This window comes from Salminus brasiliensis, chromosome 8 (genome assembly GCF_030463535.1).
Source record: "Salminus brasiliensis chromosome 8, fSalBra1.hap2, whole genome shotgun sequence".
In the NCBI taxonomy this organism is placed as follows: domain Eukaryota; kingdom Metazoa; phylum Chordata; class Actinopteri; order Characiformes; family Bryconidae; genus Salminus; species Salminus brasiliensis.
Window position 1 is genome coordinate 3,382,994 of NC_132885.1, and position 17,340 is coordinate 3,400,333.

Consider the following 17,340-nt stretch of genomic DNA (forward strand, 5'->3'; position numbering starts at 1 on the left):
TGTTACAACATGATTTAGTATTCGCTATGAATTATTCAGACGCTACTATTAAAAATTCACTGCCTACCACGAACGGAAAATCAGTTTCCGCTGGAAATTATTCCATAAGCGGTACAAATTACTTATCATATCCACTAAGAGTTATTCAACATCCACTATGGATTATATTATGTCCACTTTGATTTATTAAGTATCCACTATGAATTATACCAGTTCCACTATGATTTATTGAGTATCCACTATGAATTATTCTGTATCCACTATGATTTATTCAGTATCCACTATGAATTATTCTGTATCCACTATGAATTATTCAGTATTCACTATGAATTATACTAGTTCCACTATGATTTATTCAGTATCCACTATGAATTATTCTGTATCCACTATGAATTATTCTGTATCCAAATTAATTTATTTAGTTTCCACTATGAATTATACCATACTGCCTAAGATTTATTGAGTATCCACTACAAATTCTTCTGTATCCACTATGATTTATTCAGTATCCACTATGATTTATTCTGTATCCACTATGATTTATTCAGTATTCACTATGAATTATTCAGTATTCACTATGAATTATACTAGTTCCACTATGAATTATTCTGTATCCACTATGAATTATTCTGTATCCACTATGAATTATTCTGTATCCACTATGATTTATTCTGTATCCAAATTAATTTATTTAGTTTCCACTATGAATTATACCATACTGCCTAAGATTTATTGAGTATCCACTACAAATTCTTCTGTATCCACTATGATTTATTCAGTATCCACTATGAATTATTCTGTATCCACTATGAATTATTCTGTATCCACTATGATTTATTCAGTATCCACTATGAATTATTCTGTATCCACTATGAATTATTCAGTATCCACTATGAATTATACCATATCGGCTATATATGATTTAATTTCCTTTATGCATTTCAGTGTCTACTACGCATTACACTATGAATTATTTAGCATCTATTATTAATTATTATGGATTTTAAATTGTTTGTTGTTTTACGAATTACTCTGCACCCACTGTGAACAGGCTGTTAGTGGTGTAGTTCTGAAAGGTCTGAAATCAGGACTGAAACTGTTTAAAGGAGAAGTGAGTGAGGGAAACTGTAGTCTGACTTTAAGGGGTTGAACCTTCTGTTTACAGCCATTACGGCTCACCAACACCACCGTCCCAGTCACCACTCCTCTAGATCCTTCCTGTTCCTGTTCTGCTGTGTGTTCTGCTGGAGGTATGCAAATCTGTGCCAGAGAGCAGACTGGCGCTGGGGTCACCACCATCCAGACATGACAATAGCACCCTTGTGCCTGTGTCCATTCACATGGTCAGGGTCATCCTCAATGGGCAATCAGCACTGGGTCATCCCCCTCAGTGTGGGTTCAGGACAGAGAGAGCAGCTCTAAATCCTTCAGTTTACAGACTGTATTACCTTCAGTTAGAGAGAGAGAGAGAGAGAGAGAGAGAGAGAGAGAGAGAGAGAGAGAGAGAGAGAGAGAATAAGAGAGAATAAGAGAGACAGAGAGAGAGAGAGAGAGAATAAGAGAGACAGAGAGAGAGGGAGAGAGAGAGAGAGAGAGAGAGAGAGAGACAGAGAGAGAGACGAGAGAGAGAGAGAGAGAGACAGAGAGAGAGAGAAAGGGAGAGAGAGAGAGAGAGAGAGAGAGAGAGAGAGAGAGAGAGAGAGAGAGAGAGAGACACACAGAGAAAGGGAGACAGAGAGAGGGAGAGAGAGAGAGAGAGAGAGAGAGAGAGAGAGAGACAGAGAAAGGGAGAGAGAGAGAGAGAGACACACAGAGAAAGGGAGACAGAGAAAGGGAGAGAGAGAGAGACAGAGAGAGCGAAAATTAAAAAGATGAGCAGAGAGTTAGAATTTAGAGAAAGAGCGAGTGATTGTAAGTAAGTGTAAGTGAGCAAGAGTGTGCCACGGGAAGTGAGAGAGACAGAGAATACCAGAGAGAGAGAGCGTGAGAAAGAGCAATATAGCGAGAGCGCGAGAGAACACGCAAGAGCATGCCACAGGAAGAGAGAGAGAGAGAGAGAGAGAGAGAGTTTAAGAAAATTGCTGACTGTTCAAAAAGAAGAAGTAAAAATTATGAAATGTCAAAGAACTTCTCGCTCTCTCGCTCTCTCGCTCTCTCTCACCCAGAGCATGGTTCTACTGAGGAGGTCAGACGGTTCAGGCCGTGCTGGAACGGTATGAGACGTCTCTCTGAACTCGTCCTGCTGGACTTCCATAAGCTCACCGCAGATGTGCTGCTGTGGAGGAATGCATTTCCCTGAGCGTTTACCGAAACACTGCGGTCTGAACGAGAAGCGAGGAGCTCCGCTCCACCGACTTTCCAGTAAAGATCCATCCCATGGGACCAACACGAGCCTAGAGAGAGAAGCAGCGGGCGGCAGCTACCTGTAACTGCTCGCTCTCGCTCAATCCATTATCACTGCAGGAGTGTGTACAGACAGATTCCATGGAAATGTTCCTGTGGATCCATTTCCTGAATCTGTTGACTCCGTCTTTTCCATTGCCTCCTCCATCGTACGTGTCTAACTAGTTGATTTGTGTGTCTGTCATCTACCGCTCATCTGCAATTGGTTGATCTCTGTGTCCATCCATGGTTTTGAGTGAAACTGACCAATGGACACTCAGACCCTTATCTCCTGCCTGTCGCTGTTCATACACTATTTCATTCAGACATTCCACTGCTTTAGTAAAGCTGAGACTCTGATAAACTCCAGATAAATTTCCAGAGCTTAACTAACCCTAACCCTTACAACCATACCCATACCTAACCCTTACCAACCCTTACTAACCCGAACCCTAACCTTACCCCTAACTAACCCCAACCCTAACTAACCCTTACTCTAACCTTAGGCCTAACCCTACCTAACCTTACCTAACCATAACTAACCTTAACCCTATCTAACTGTAACTAACCTTAGCCCTAACCCTAACTAACTATACCTAACCTTAACCATACCTAACCATAACTAACCTTATCCCTAACCCTACCTAACCGTAACTAACCTTAACCTTACCTAACCGTAACCCTACCTAACATTAGCCCTAACCCTACCTAACCTTAACTAACCTTAGCCCTAACTAACCCTAACTAACCTTAGCCCTAACCCTAACTAACCCTAACTAACCTTAAATCCTTAACCCTAATCGTAACTAACCTTAGCCCTAACCCTACCTAACCTTAACCCTACCTAGCCATAACTAAACTTCGCCCTAACCCTACCTAACCTTAACCCTATCTAACTGTAACTAACCTTAGCCCTAACCCTAACTAACCCTACCTAACCTTAGCCCTAACCCTACCTAACCCTACCTAACCATAACTAAACTTAGCCCTAACCCTACCTAACCTTAACCCTACCTAACCATAACTAAACTTAGCCCTAACCCTACCTAACCTTAACCCTACCTAACCATAACTAACCTTAACCCTATCTAACTGTAACTAACCTTAGCCCTAACCCTACCTAACCTTAACCCTACCTAACCATAACTAACCTTAGCCCTAACCCTAACTAAGCTTAACCCTAACCCTAGCCCCAATCCTACCTAACCTTAACCCTACCTAACCATAACTAAACTTAGCCCTAACCCTACCTAACCTTAACCCTACCTAACCCTACCTAACCTTAACCCTACCTAACCATAACTAACCTTAACCCTATCTAACTGTAACTAACCTTAGCCCTAACCCTAACTAACCTTAACCCTACCTAACCATAACTAACCTTAGCCCCAATCCTAACTAACCTTAACCCTAACCCTATCCCCAATCCTACCTAACCCTAACCATAACCCTACCTAACCCTAACTAACCTTAACCCTACCTAACCATAACTAACCTTAGCCCTAGCCCTACCTAACCTTAACCCTAACCTTAAGAGTGAAGGCCAGCCACTCTGCGAGCCACTCTGCTCCACACGTTCATGGTCTGCAGTTCCCTGTGAAGCGTTGGTGGTGGTGAAGAACCTGCACTGACTTCTAGAAGCAAATTCTTGTCTGGAAGTGAAGCCATTTTCATTCACAACCCTTGAAACACGCCGGCATTCCCTGTCTGTCCCTCAATTTCGTCCTTTTAGCCAAAATTCTGTGGAGAACGGCCTGTAGGCTGGGATTTCTGCCACTGCTGGTAGACCCGTATGACTGTCTGTTTCAGTCAGCTCCTTCCTTCAGCACTTTAGCCACGCCCAAATGCTGAAAATCCCTCCTCTTAGCCAATCATTAACTGTATCTGCTTTGTGACCCATTTTCCACACATTCAACGAAACCCCTACCTGCACTGTACCACCTCTTCACACACCCCACAGGTTATTTTGTGGAAATAAAACTGAAACGTCAAATCTTGAAACTTTTGACCCTCAGACTTACTGGTGAGGGCGTAGTTGGGGTTCTCCAGCTCCATGCGCTGCATCTGTGCCCCCAGATACACCTTGATGTCGATGCCCTTGGCGCTGGATGACGCATTGAAGAAACGTGAGGGGATTTTGGAGGCGATGTCCGGCTCCTCCCGGCCGAAGCCCAGGTTATACAGGATCTCCTCCGGGTCCTCTTCATAAAGGTCCAATAACTCCGACACACTGGAGGAAGCAAGAGGTTATGAGAACTGGAACTGTGGGGCAGGAGACTTGGGTAGATCATCTAAGCTGTAGCCTATTTTTGCATGGTTGTACATACACCGATCAGCCAAAACATTAATACCACCTGCCTAATATTAAGTAGGTCACCCTTGGGCTTCCAGCAGGGCTGACCATTAACACTCCACAAGACCTCTAAAGACCTCAGGAGATCCTTTATAGGTTGAGTGGTACTGACCACTGCATACCAGGAACACCCCACAAGACCTGCCTGATGTTTTGGAGAAGTTCTGACCCGGTCAGTCGTCTAGAACCTCACAGATTGGTTCTTGTCAAAGTGGCTCAGATTCTTACTCTTGCCCATTTTTCCTGCTTCTACACCTTCATCACCTTCATGAACTCACTATTCACCTGCTTCCACCCCTTGACAGATGAAGCCCCTGTAGATGAAGATAATCAGTGTTTCTCACTTCATCCGTCAGTGGTGCTAATGTTATGGCTGATGGGTGTGGGGTTCATGGGATGATGACCAACATATGGAACTAGTTCACTAGCTTCATATCTGACCAAATATGAGGCTGTAAAAGCTCTGCAACCCAAAGGGACACAGGATCGGAAGTATTTGTACACTAGATTTAATATTTAGGGGTGAAAAACACACACATACATACACACATATATATATATATATATATATATATATATATATATATATATATATATATATATATATATATCTCAGACTTTACCAGCAAACCACATGATCCTCTAAGAAACGATTTACAGAACTGAAAATGAAAGTGATCAGCACCCACAAGGCAGGGGAAGACATGCAGATGTGGAACAGTGTGGGCGTGGTAGCACCGGACCATCCGCATTGCTTGCTGTTCATACCTCTTGTGCCTCCAACCTTGGCTACATCAGATTTGCTTAAACACGAAACTGGAAACTGAATCCCATACAGTACCAACGAGGAACACAGGAGACCCCAGTGTTTATATGTAAAGGAATCTAATGTAAAGGAAGGTTGTGAGAAGGCCCCGTTTTCTCCAGAGTTTACATTATTTTGGTATTAACAGAGAATCATTTAAATTCTAATAGTTTTGATGACCCAAAACACTTGATTTCACTTGAAATCACACACCTTCAAACACCATGGAGCTTGAAGGTGAAGAGAAGGAGCTTTTGCTGAAGCTGGCGGAGGAAAGACAGAGGAAAATCTGATACCTTGGAAATGCTTCCAAGCATTAGAGCAAGCAGACAGAAGCCAAGAGCTCCCATTTCACCCCAAGAGAAGCCCAAGAGAAAACACCCTGGTGCTCCTTAGCTTGGACCAGTCCTCATGACCAGCCCCAAAACACCCAAGCCAAAGTACAGAGAGAAAACGAGACCCGGCAGAATTCTGCATGTTCCGGCTGCAGTGGAATACCTGGAGACGGTACCACTGCTTTTCCCCGAGCCGGTGGAGTTCATGCTCCGGCCTTTCTGTTTGAACTGGCTCCTCTTCTCCTTGGCTGGCATGCTGTAGCTATGAAGGGAGAGAGTTACAGACAGGCACTGAGAAAACCCAGTCTTGGGCGAGCAAGAGAATTAGTGACCCAAAAAAAGGAAGGGGCGGTTGAAAAATGTCTGAGAGGGTTCACTTACCCAGGATCACCAGGCTTCGTACTGCTGTTCTGGAGATGATTGGCTGGGGGGAGAGGGAGATTTTTAGCTTAAATTTCACACCAACTACAAATGAAGAGCTAGTCGGGCATCTTCATCAACATCCCTGTCCCCTCACACCCGAGTTCTTTACCAACATAATTCACCAACTTATAATACTCATGTTCCAGAGAGAGCGAGAGCACGCGAGAGTGAGAGGATAAAACTGAGAACACGAGGAGAGAAACAACAGAGAAGGAAAGGAAGAGACACAAAAGATAAAAAAAAAGAAGATAGAAGATAAAAGAAAGCTAAGAAAAGAACAATAAACAAAAAGAAAAGATGAGAAAAGGAACAGAAGTACAGAGAACAAAAGAGAAGAAAGGAGAGGAGGAGAGACAAAGATAAAAGAAAAGAGAAGGGAAAAGAGAAGCAGATGAAAGAAAAGATGAAAAGAGAGATCAGAAGACAAAAGATGAAAAAAGTAGAGAACAGAAAAGAAAAAAGAAGAGAAAACTAGGAGAAACAATGAGAACAGAAAAGACAGTGATGGTCTTCACAGAACCTGGTTGAACCGTCATACTATTGGCACCATGCTGCCTAATGCCAGGCGTGGGCTAGAGGGGTATAAAGCCCCCCCAGCATTGAGCTGTGGAGCAGTGGAGGAACTGTGTTCTCTGGAATGATGGATGGTGGAGCTCCATCCAATACCAGTAAGTTGGGAGGTTAAGATGAGGATATGGGGTGATGATCATCCAACATCCTGACCATCCTGACTAATGTCCTTGTCAATGCTGAATGCAATCAAACCCTCACAGCAATTCTCCTGCAAAATGTAGTAGAAAGCCTTCTTCCCTGGACAGTGGAGACAGTGGAGACAGTTAAGGTTATTTCTTTTTAATACCCTTGATGTCAGAGGAAACAGTGAATGAGCAGGTGTCCCAATACTTTTGTCCATTTAGTGCTTCAACGTTTATGTCTGGCTAAATGGGTTAAGAAGTCAACATCAAAGTTTCTGGACTGTGACCCGTGTCCTTCAGCTCTTCACACTCTAACATTAGAAGCTCTGACGTCTAAACCGGCACAGTTTACTCCATAAATCACTTCAGGCTCAGGAACAGAGATGGAATTCTCTGCGACATTAACCAGAGACGGCTTCAGAGGGCCAAGAACACATACACAACTTCTACCACTTAGACACACTCTCTAACATGACACACACACACACACACCATGTGTGCATGAAGACTCATTCTCTCCAACACAGACACACTCCCTCTCAAAGCAAAAGAAATTCAAGCTCCAGCGTTCAGCTCCAGGTAGTTTCCCTCAGAGGAAAGGTTAAACTAGGCTAAACTGGCTAGGGTAGGGTAGTGTAACACACACTGGGCCAGGCTAGACTAAGCAGAGTACAGTAGGGTAAGAGAGGCTAGAGTGGGATGAGGCAGGCCAGCTAGGCCGGTCTAGCCAGTGTAGATTAGGGCAAGTCAAAATCAGATAAGGAAGGCTAGGCTAGGCTAGGCTAGGCTAACCTGGGTGGGGTCAGATAATGTAAGGTGCACTAGGCAAGGCCGAAGCTAAGCTAAGCTAAGCTAAAGGGTAAGGTAAGCTAGACCAGTCTGAGCAGGCTAAAGTAAGCCAGTCAAGACAGGGTAGGATAAGACACAATACATGGACATAAGTATTGGGACGCCTGCTCATTCATTGTTTCTTCTGAAATCAAGGGTAGTAGAAAAAGAGTTGATCCTGCTTTTGTTGGAGTTACTGTCTCTACTGTCCAGTGAAGAAGACTTTCTACCGGATTCTAGAGAAACACTGCTATGAGGATTTGATTGCATTCAGCAACAGTGTTAGTGAGGTCAGGATGTTGAATGATGATGATCACCACCACACCTCATCATCCCCAACTCATTGGATGGAGCTCCACCATCCATCATTCCAGAGAACACAGTTCTTCTACGTACTGCTCCACAGCTCAATGCTGGGGGGCTTTATAACCCCCTCTAGCCCACGCCTGACATTAGTAAAAAGCATGATAAACCGGGTATAGCAGGCCAGGCTATGCAGGATATGGGAGTGTAATGGAGTGACTGTAAACAGCAACAGGGAGGACCTTCACCCTGATACCAGAGCTACGTTATCTGATCTCAGTCAAGCAAGACCCAATGTTTGCATGTGTGTGTGTGTGTGTGTGTGTGTGTGTGTGGTGTGTGTGTGGTGTGTGTGTGTCTAATACATATGGGATCTATTACTACTACTACTACTACTACTCTACTGCTACTACTACTATTATTAATACTACTACTACTACTGCTCCTACTGCTACTACTATACTGCTACTACTATACTGCTACTACTATTGTTATACTATTACTATTATTATTATTATTATTATTATTATTATATATAAAACATACATACATAATATGGACAACATATCGGGACACCTACACATTACACCCACAGTTTTAAACCCATATCCATTAATATGGAGTCTGTCCCCCTTTACAGCTCTAACAGCGTACACTCTTCTGGGAAGGCATAATTAAAGATTTTGGAGTGTGTCTGTGGGAAGTCATGCTCGTTCATCCAGAAGAGCATTTGTGATGCTGGACGAAAGGGCTTGTCTCACAACCCCTGTTCTAGGTCATGGTGCTCGATAGGCTTGAGGTCAGGGTTCTGTGCAGGCCAGTCAAGTTCTGCCAGACCAAAGTCACCCAACCATGCCTTTATGGACATTGAGGGATGTCCCAATGCTTTTGTCTATATTGTGCACGCATACAAACACACACACAGACACACACAGACACACACAGACACACACAGACACACACTTGCACAGGCCAGAAATTTGATCAATTATGTGGATATTATTATTATTGGCTCTGTGTGTGTGTGTGTGTGTGTGTGTGCGTGTGTGTGTATATATACATAAGTGCTTACCCTCAGCACCCAAGGACAAGTCATCTTCAAAGCTGCAGCCATTCCTCTGTAGTCCTGAGAGGCAAAGAAAGTAGAAAAGCTTCACTGTGCGAACTTTACAACATCCTACAGAGAGTAGCTACACACCCCTTAGAATCACACACACACACACACACACACACACACACACACACACACACACACACACACACACTTATATTTGTGCATCTCTGTTGCGGTTATGTCTGGGAAGGGCTACTAGGGCTACTACAGATAGAACTGTGTGTGTGTGTGTGTGTGTGTGTGTGTGTGTGTGTGTGTGTGTGTGTGTGTGTGTGTGTGTGTGTGTGTGTGTGTGTGTTTTGATTGTGGTGCAGCAAGCAGCTGTCCAGGCTCCAAAGTTCAAAAGGAGTGGTGGAGCAGCCCTTCCACTGAAAATCTCCCACAGCAAGATCAAACCAGACCTCGACCTGTTGAGGTATCCACACACACACACACACACACACACACACACAGAGACACACACAGAGACACAGACAGAGACACAGACAGAGACACAGACAGAGACACACACAGAGACACAGACAGACAGACAGACACAGACAGACAGACACCGACAGGGGACACAGACAGGGGACACAGACAGGGGACACAGACAGGGGACACAGACAGGGGACACTGCCGCCCCTATACTCCAGCGGACCCTGGGGATGAACATGGAGTAACCAGTCTGATTAGAGCACAACTGATGATCCTGTGCTGATCATACTGTAATAACTGTAATAAACACAGGGCGGAGTCAAAGACTGAGCTGCATCCTTAGTTTGACCCAAGTGGTTTACATGAATCATTTATTCAACTCCTACACCCACAGAAACTAACCTGGAACTCTCATTGGTCGGGACACTCACAGCACATAATGACATTTTTATATTTTATAAAAATACATTAGCATATTTACTGTGGTTGGCTGCAGTGTCAGTACTGTAAACGCCAAAGTTACGGTAGCTGGTGTAGCTCTAAGGATTTCATTTAACAGGACTGAAGCAGGAATAATAGAACAGTTAACATAATTTCTCTCTGATTGTATTATTTATTTATTTATATAAATATATTTTATTATTTATTTAGATTATTTTTTTATTTTGTATTATGTTTAGAGTGTGTGTGTGTGTGTTGGGCCATTGACTCGTTGAGAAATGTTTGCATGAGGTTTTAATACATACAGGATCTATTACTATTATTATTATTTTGCATACACTATCTGGCCAAAAGTATTGGGACACCTACACATTCCACCTACAGGAGCTTTATGACATCCCATTCCAAACACATATCCATTAATAAGGAGTCGCCCCCCTATTGTGCAGCTCTAACAGCTTACACTCTTCGGGGAACATGTTCTACAAGATTTTGCTCACAATCCCGGTTCTAGGTCACCCCAATGGTGTCAGACGGGCTTGAGGTCAGGGTTCTGTGCAGAGTTAGTCCTCCTTTGCAGCTCGAACAAGAAATTCTGATACAATATAAAGAACAGCTGCCTCAGCTGTAAAAAAAAAAAATGGAAAAACACCTAGGAATAAAAGGTGATATGAGGTTTTTGCATGACCGTGACAATATACAGTGCAGCAGACTACACTGCACTACCTGTGAACTGAATACACACACACACACAATCACAGGTAGAGTGGATATTTACATCCCTTGTACCAAACAGACAAAACATCCACAACTACTAAGCCTCACAGCCAGGCTCCAGTTAGCCGAGCCATAGTGGAACAGTGCTGGCACGGACATCAGCAGCTCATCGTGTCAGTGGGCTTTAATGAGTCTGGCCAGACTATGGCAGACAGACAGCGAGAGAGAGAAAGAGAGAGAGAGAGAGAGAGAGCGAAGACCAGTCGGCCCTCAGTAAGAGGAAGAACCTGTCACTAATGCAACATGACGAAACACAGCAACCCCATGCAGCCCAAAGCACCGAGCTGTGTGCCAGGCCTGGAAGCACACTGCATTACTTTACTCCATTCAAGCTCCGTTCAAGCTTCACTGTCCTGATCATACAGAGTTACACGTCCAGGTACAGATTTTATTCAGCAAATGCAAATACCTCTTTCTAAACTGCACTGTTTCAGGTAGGGATGCACCGATCCACCTTTTTCTGTTCTGATACTGATACCGATACATGACCTTTGCGTATCGGCTGATACCCGATACCAATCCGATACCATTGTAGAATTAATAAATCATAAACCTGACCATCTGAGAGAGACTTAAGGCCTCAGGATTGATGTAATCATTACTTATTTACTTTATAAATCATACTATAACACAAACACAGATATTAATGATTAATTTCTGATCAATGGTCACTAAAATGATTTACTGTGCTGGACCTCGGCTCAGTGCTGTCTGGACTCAGGACTTTTATTCTGAAATTGGAAGTCTGTGAGACTAAAGAGGAGCGAGCAGCCCCTCCCTTCTCAGTTCTCCTTATATGGAAGACGAGCTGGATTACTGGCTGATAGCTGATGACGGGTCGAGGGGACCATGCTGGTCAGATAGGGGGAGTCTTGCTGGTTGCTATGATCTGTGTATGATGTCTGTAGTTACTCTGATCCTGGGTTATGAAGCCTAGAATACCGTCAGTGTAAGAATCAGGTTCAGTGAATGGATCGGTCCTTTGGATCAGACTATCCAATTATCCGATACCCGATCCAGCTAATTTTGTTAGTATCAGGACTGATATCTGATCCTAGTATCGGATCGGTGCATTCCTAGTTTTAGGGGCCTCTACAGAGCGCTAAATGTAGACAATATTTTGTCAAAAGATGAACCATGCATATGGGGGTAGTGTAGCCATGGGAATGATGGTACTGTAACCATGTCATCGTATGTAGCCTAACCCCGAACATGGGAACATAACCACCGAAAATGGGTGGAAACCAAGAAAACTCATGAAGCCTAACCACTAAAAAAAAAAGTTGTAGCATACACAATAAACAGTTTACAGTGCTATCGTTAACATGGGAACGTCACCATGGAAATGGGCGCAGTGTAACTACGGAAATGGGAGCAATGTAACATAAGCATGGCAACGTAACCATGGAAATGGGCTTAGCGTAAACATGGAAAAGGATCGAGCCTAACCACAGAAATTTGTCCAGTGTAATCATGTAAACAACTGCAGTGTAACCATGGAAACGGGAGCAGTGTAACCACGGAAACAGGAGCAGCGTAACAGGAAAATAGGTTTAACGTAACTATGTAAAAAGAATCGAGCCTAACCACGGAAACTGGTCCAGTGTAATCATGTAAACAATTGCAGAGTAATCACGGACACAGAAGTAGCTTAACTACAGAAACGTAAGCAGTGGAACCACGGAAACGGGAGCAGCGTAACCACGGAAATTGGCCCAGTAATCATGTCAATAAATGCAGCGTAACCACGGACACGGGAATATCTTAACTACGGAAATGGGAGCAGAGTAATACGAACATGGCAACATAACCATGAAAAGGGGAACAGCGTAACCATGGAAAAGAATTGAGCCTAACCACGGAAATTGGTCCAGTGTAATCATGTAAACAACTGTAGCGCAACCACGGAAACGGTTGCATCGTAACCACTGGAAAAATATTGAGCCTAACCATGCAAAGTGGTCCAGAGTAAATGTGTAAATAATTGTGTAAATTGTAGCGTAACCATGGAAACGTAAGCAACGTAACCACAAAAATGGGAGCAGCGTAACCAAAAACATGGGAACCAACCCATGGAATTGAGTTTAGTGTAACCATAAAAAAAAGCTGCAGTGTCACAATCAGAACAGGTGCAGCATTACCATGGAAATTAGTGGTGCGTAACCAAGGAAACTGATGGAGCAAACCACGGAAATGGTTGGAGAACAACAATGACTTGAGTGTCACATAAAAAGAGGGACAGGGTAGTGGTGAACACTGCGAGTACACCGCGTACATAAAGAAACGGATGGAGCCAACCGATGGAAATGGTTGTAGAGTAACCAAGAACATGTGTAATGTTACCATGGGAACCGGTGCACCGTAAGCAGCCGCCCCCAAGCACGGTAACGTGTTCTGGGATCCATTTCAGGTGAAGGAGACTCTTTATCTTCATACAATATTATGCAACGGAAAGATAAATGGGCAGTTCCCAACGTACCTGGGTCAACGGGTGCACAGCCTGTGGTCAGGGATCTCAGCTCTGCATAATAACTGACTCTGATATTATTTTTTTGGTCTGAATTAATTAATACAAGAATCTGAAAAGTTATGATCAGGGAAAGCAGACTGAAGAACAGCACAGGAACCAGGAACCACCACTAGCTTTGAGATCTACAATCGAAAACACTGCAAGTAGAAACACCGTAAATTAGCAGGCCTTTATTAACTCAGCAATTAATGATGGTTTAAATATCCATAAAGAAGTGATGGATCAAAATCTTCGAGAGCTGGATTAATCTGAGGGTTCAGAATCAAAAAAAGCTCAAAAAACGATCAATTAACTGCTGCACTTTTGTACAAATTGGGATTCTTAGGTCACAACATCTTTATTTTTAAGAGTGTAGTGAACATAGACTATTGACAAAAGTATTGGGACACCTGCTCATTTATTGTTTTTCTCTTTAATTCCCTTGATTTCAGAGAGTTAATCCTGCTTTTGCTGGAGTAACTGTCTCTACTGTCCAGGGAAGAAGGCTTTCTACTAGATTTTGGAGGAGCATTGCTGTGAGGATTTGATTGCATTCGGTGCGACGGTGCATCATCAATCATTCCACAGTTATTCATTGTAAAAGCTCTGTATAATAACTGGCTCTGATATATATATTTTTTTGGTCTTAATGAATCAATACAAGAATTGGAAATGTTATGATCAGGGAAAGCACAGGAACCAGGAACCACCACTAGCTTGTCACCAATCGAACACAGTGTGAAATTAGAAACACTGTGAATTAGCAGGCCTTTATTAACTCAGCAGAAGTTCTAGTAAACATATTTAAGAACAGGTTCAGCATTTTCATAATCAATGTCTTTTTAATCTCCTCTTAAACATGCTGCCGTCTGCTGTAGCCACTCCTTTCCAGCTTTGGCTCGGTACTGAATCATTTACCAGCAGCAGTTCCACAATCAGACAGGTTTCAACATGTCCGTGACTTCTCCAAAAGTCTGAGAAGGTGTCGGTTACAAAACGGCCTGGCCACCAGCTTTCCTCCATGTGGTGATGGACAGAGATCACGCACACTGTTTCGACTGAGAAACCTCTACAATAGAGGACCAGCATTAGGTTATTTAATGCGAATGCTTTTACCACTCCAGCAGCTTCCTGATCGGCGAGAGCTTAATATTTAACCACATTCCATGTGATGATTCCCATACTGAAGAAAGGTGGAGCGCTTTTCAGCAGAAGTAGGACCTGAGTGTTCACCGAGAGACACAGAGGAGCGGCTCGACGCTGACTTTTTCTTCAGAAACGAAGGAAGGAAGAACAATGCAGTCTGGGAAATTTTGGCTGGAATGCCAACGAAAACCAACACACCTGAACATGACTAACTAACCCTACACACAGATTCACACACACACACACACACACACACACACACACACACACACACACACACACATATGTATCTCATGAATTTCATTTTTTATATATAAAATATATTGATTTTTGTGTGGGGGATATATATCAGTGTGTGCGTGTGTACGCACACACACACACAGACACACAATATATATATATATATATATATATATATACACACATATATATATATATACACACACACACACACACACACACACACACACACACACACACACACACACACACACACTATATATATATATATGAAAAAAGTTCAAAAACTGATCAATTAACTGCTGCACTTTTGTTTGAATTGGGATTCTTATGTTACCACCTTTGAAGCACCTTTATTTTTAAGAGTGTAGTGAACATACACTATTGACAAAAGTATTGGGACACCTGCTCATTTATTGTTTTTTGTGAAATCAAGGCTATTAAAAAGAGCTGATCCTGCTTTTGTTGGAGTAACGGTCTCTATTGTCCAGGGAAGAAGGTTTTCTACTAGATTTTGGAGGAGCATTGCTGTGAGGATTTGATTGCATTCAGTGAGAATCAATGTTTGATGAGCACCACCCCACCACATTAACAAAAGTATTAGATGGAGCACCATCCATCATTCCAGAGTGATTAATTGTTGGTCTGAATGAATCAATACAAGAATTGGAAATGTTCTAAATCAGGGAAAGCCGATCGAAGAACACCCTGTTCACCCTTTAACTCGTACTGCTGTACGGTTCTACTGTGAATCTAACGACAGATTCAGCCTCGAGTTAGAGAACATACTCAGTGAGATTACTGCTGTCTGTAGGACAGTAGGCTGCAGTGATCATGGGATTAAATGCAATAGGAATTGGGGAAATAGGTCATATTGATTAATCTGAGGGTTCAGAAAAGGAAAAAGGCTCACAACCAATGAGAGGAAAATTAATTGCTGAATCGCCTAAAATGTTTTAACATTAAACTGACATCACCAAACAGCTTAAAAACTCATACCAGGTGTGGAGGTTAGGATAACACTAAACAGCACTTTAATATGAACCGGATTCTTAGGTGAAAACCTTTGTCAGTGTAGCGAACATACACCATATGGACAAAAGTATTGGGACACCTGCTCATTCATTGTTTCTTCTGAATTCAAGGGTTAAGGGAAAAAAAGACCCTGTCTCTACTGTCAAGGGAAGAAGGCTTCCTACTAGATTCTGGAGAAGCATTGCTGTGAGGGTTTGATTGCGGTCAATGACAAGAATCTTAGCGAGGTCAGGATCGATAATGGATGATCACCCCACCTCATCATCCCCAACTCCTCAATTCATCCCAAAAGTACTGGATGGAGCTCCACCACCATAATTCCAGAGAACACAGTTCTTCCACTGCTCCACAGCAGCTCAATGCTGGGGGGCTTTATACCCCTCTACTAGCCCACGCCTGGCATTATTAGGCAGCATGGAGCCAATAGGTTCTTGTTTGTTTGTCTGCTCCAGAGAGTCCTATTCTATTGGCAGTACTTCTCTACAGTTACTAGACAAGCTGTGTTTGTGTGTGTTTGCATGCATTTGCACATCTGTTTCAAAAGGTAAAGGTAAAGGTGCACGTATTCGTCACTGTACAGTGTGGACTGTACAGCGAAATGTGTCCTCCGCATTTAACCCATCTGGTAGTGAACACACACTCACACACACGTGTTAGGGGCAGTGAGTACACACACACACCCAGAGCGGTGGGCAGCCAACTCCAGCGCCCGGGGAGCAGAGAGGGTAAAGGGCCTTGCTCAAGGGCCCAACAGTGGCAGCTTGCAGAGCCCGGGAATCGAACCCACAACCCTGTTATCGATATCCCGGCGCTCTAACCGCTGAGCCACCACTGCCCCTGTTTCAGCAGCGGGTGCAACTTAAGTAGTTGAATGCATTCATCAGAAGGGGTGTCCACAAACTTTTACACATATAGCATAACAATTACTTTGATAAGGTTTCATGTTTTTTTTATTTATCTGTATTGTAGATGGTTCTATGGCACAATTAAGAGTTACACTAATCTTTAAGAGCCAGAGAATCCTTTTTAGGTACTACATGCCCCCCCCATCTTCCCCCAACAGCGCGATACACTTCCTTAACAGGAAAACCGACACGGATACCGAATCGATTAGGGCCGCTGGCCAGGAACTTCCAGATCAGCCTCAGAGTGCTAAAGCTTTGTTGAAGTAATAATAATTAATACAGTGTAAACACTGCGCTCTGATCACACATCTACAACAGCTTCTAAACGGAGTGCTGAGCCTCCTTAGAAGGGAACGCTATTAACACACAGATCCATAACTCACTACAGTGTTGGAGAGTAGGAGACCCTTTAGGAACATTGGTGCTGATAAGGATCATTACAGCCCTCACCCACAAACTCTCTCTAAAGCAGAGGAACCAAGGAGGAACCAAGACCAAGTCCAGCTGAAATGAGCTAGGGCATCAATCTCCCTGTATCTGGATTGATCACTTGGGCCCCCAGTGGATTATCTGCAGATGATCAATTTGCTAAACTATCTAGTGAAACTCTGCTGGTGCTCAACAGGATTAGA

General features: G+C 43.2%; 1 protein-coding gene across 5 annotated transcripts in view; it reads right to left on the reverse strand.

Annotated features, from left to right (window-relative positions):
* The window catches only part of itprid2 (ITPR interacting domain containing 2), an 83,331-nt gene that overhangs the window by 25,877 nt on the left and 40,114 nt on the right, over positions 1-17,340 (reverse strand). For all 5 annotated transcript variants that reach the window (XM_072685400.1, XM_072685402.1, XM_072685403.1 and 2 more), the window contains 4 exons: positions 9,197-9,250; positions 6,257-6,299; positions 6,039-6,137; positions 4,404-4,612 (listed from right to left, as the gene is read on the reverse strand). In XM_072685400.1, the coding sequence (XP_072541501.1) occupies positions 4,404-4,612; positions 6,039-6,137; positions 6,257-6,299; positions 9,197-9,250 (405 nt within the window). The remainder of the gene's footprint in view (positions 1-4,403; positions 4,613-6,038; positions 6,138-6,256; positions 6,300-9,196; positions 9,251-17,340) is intronic.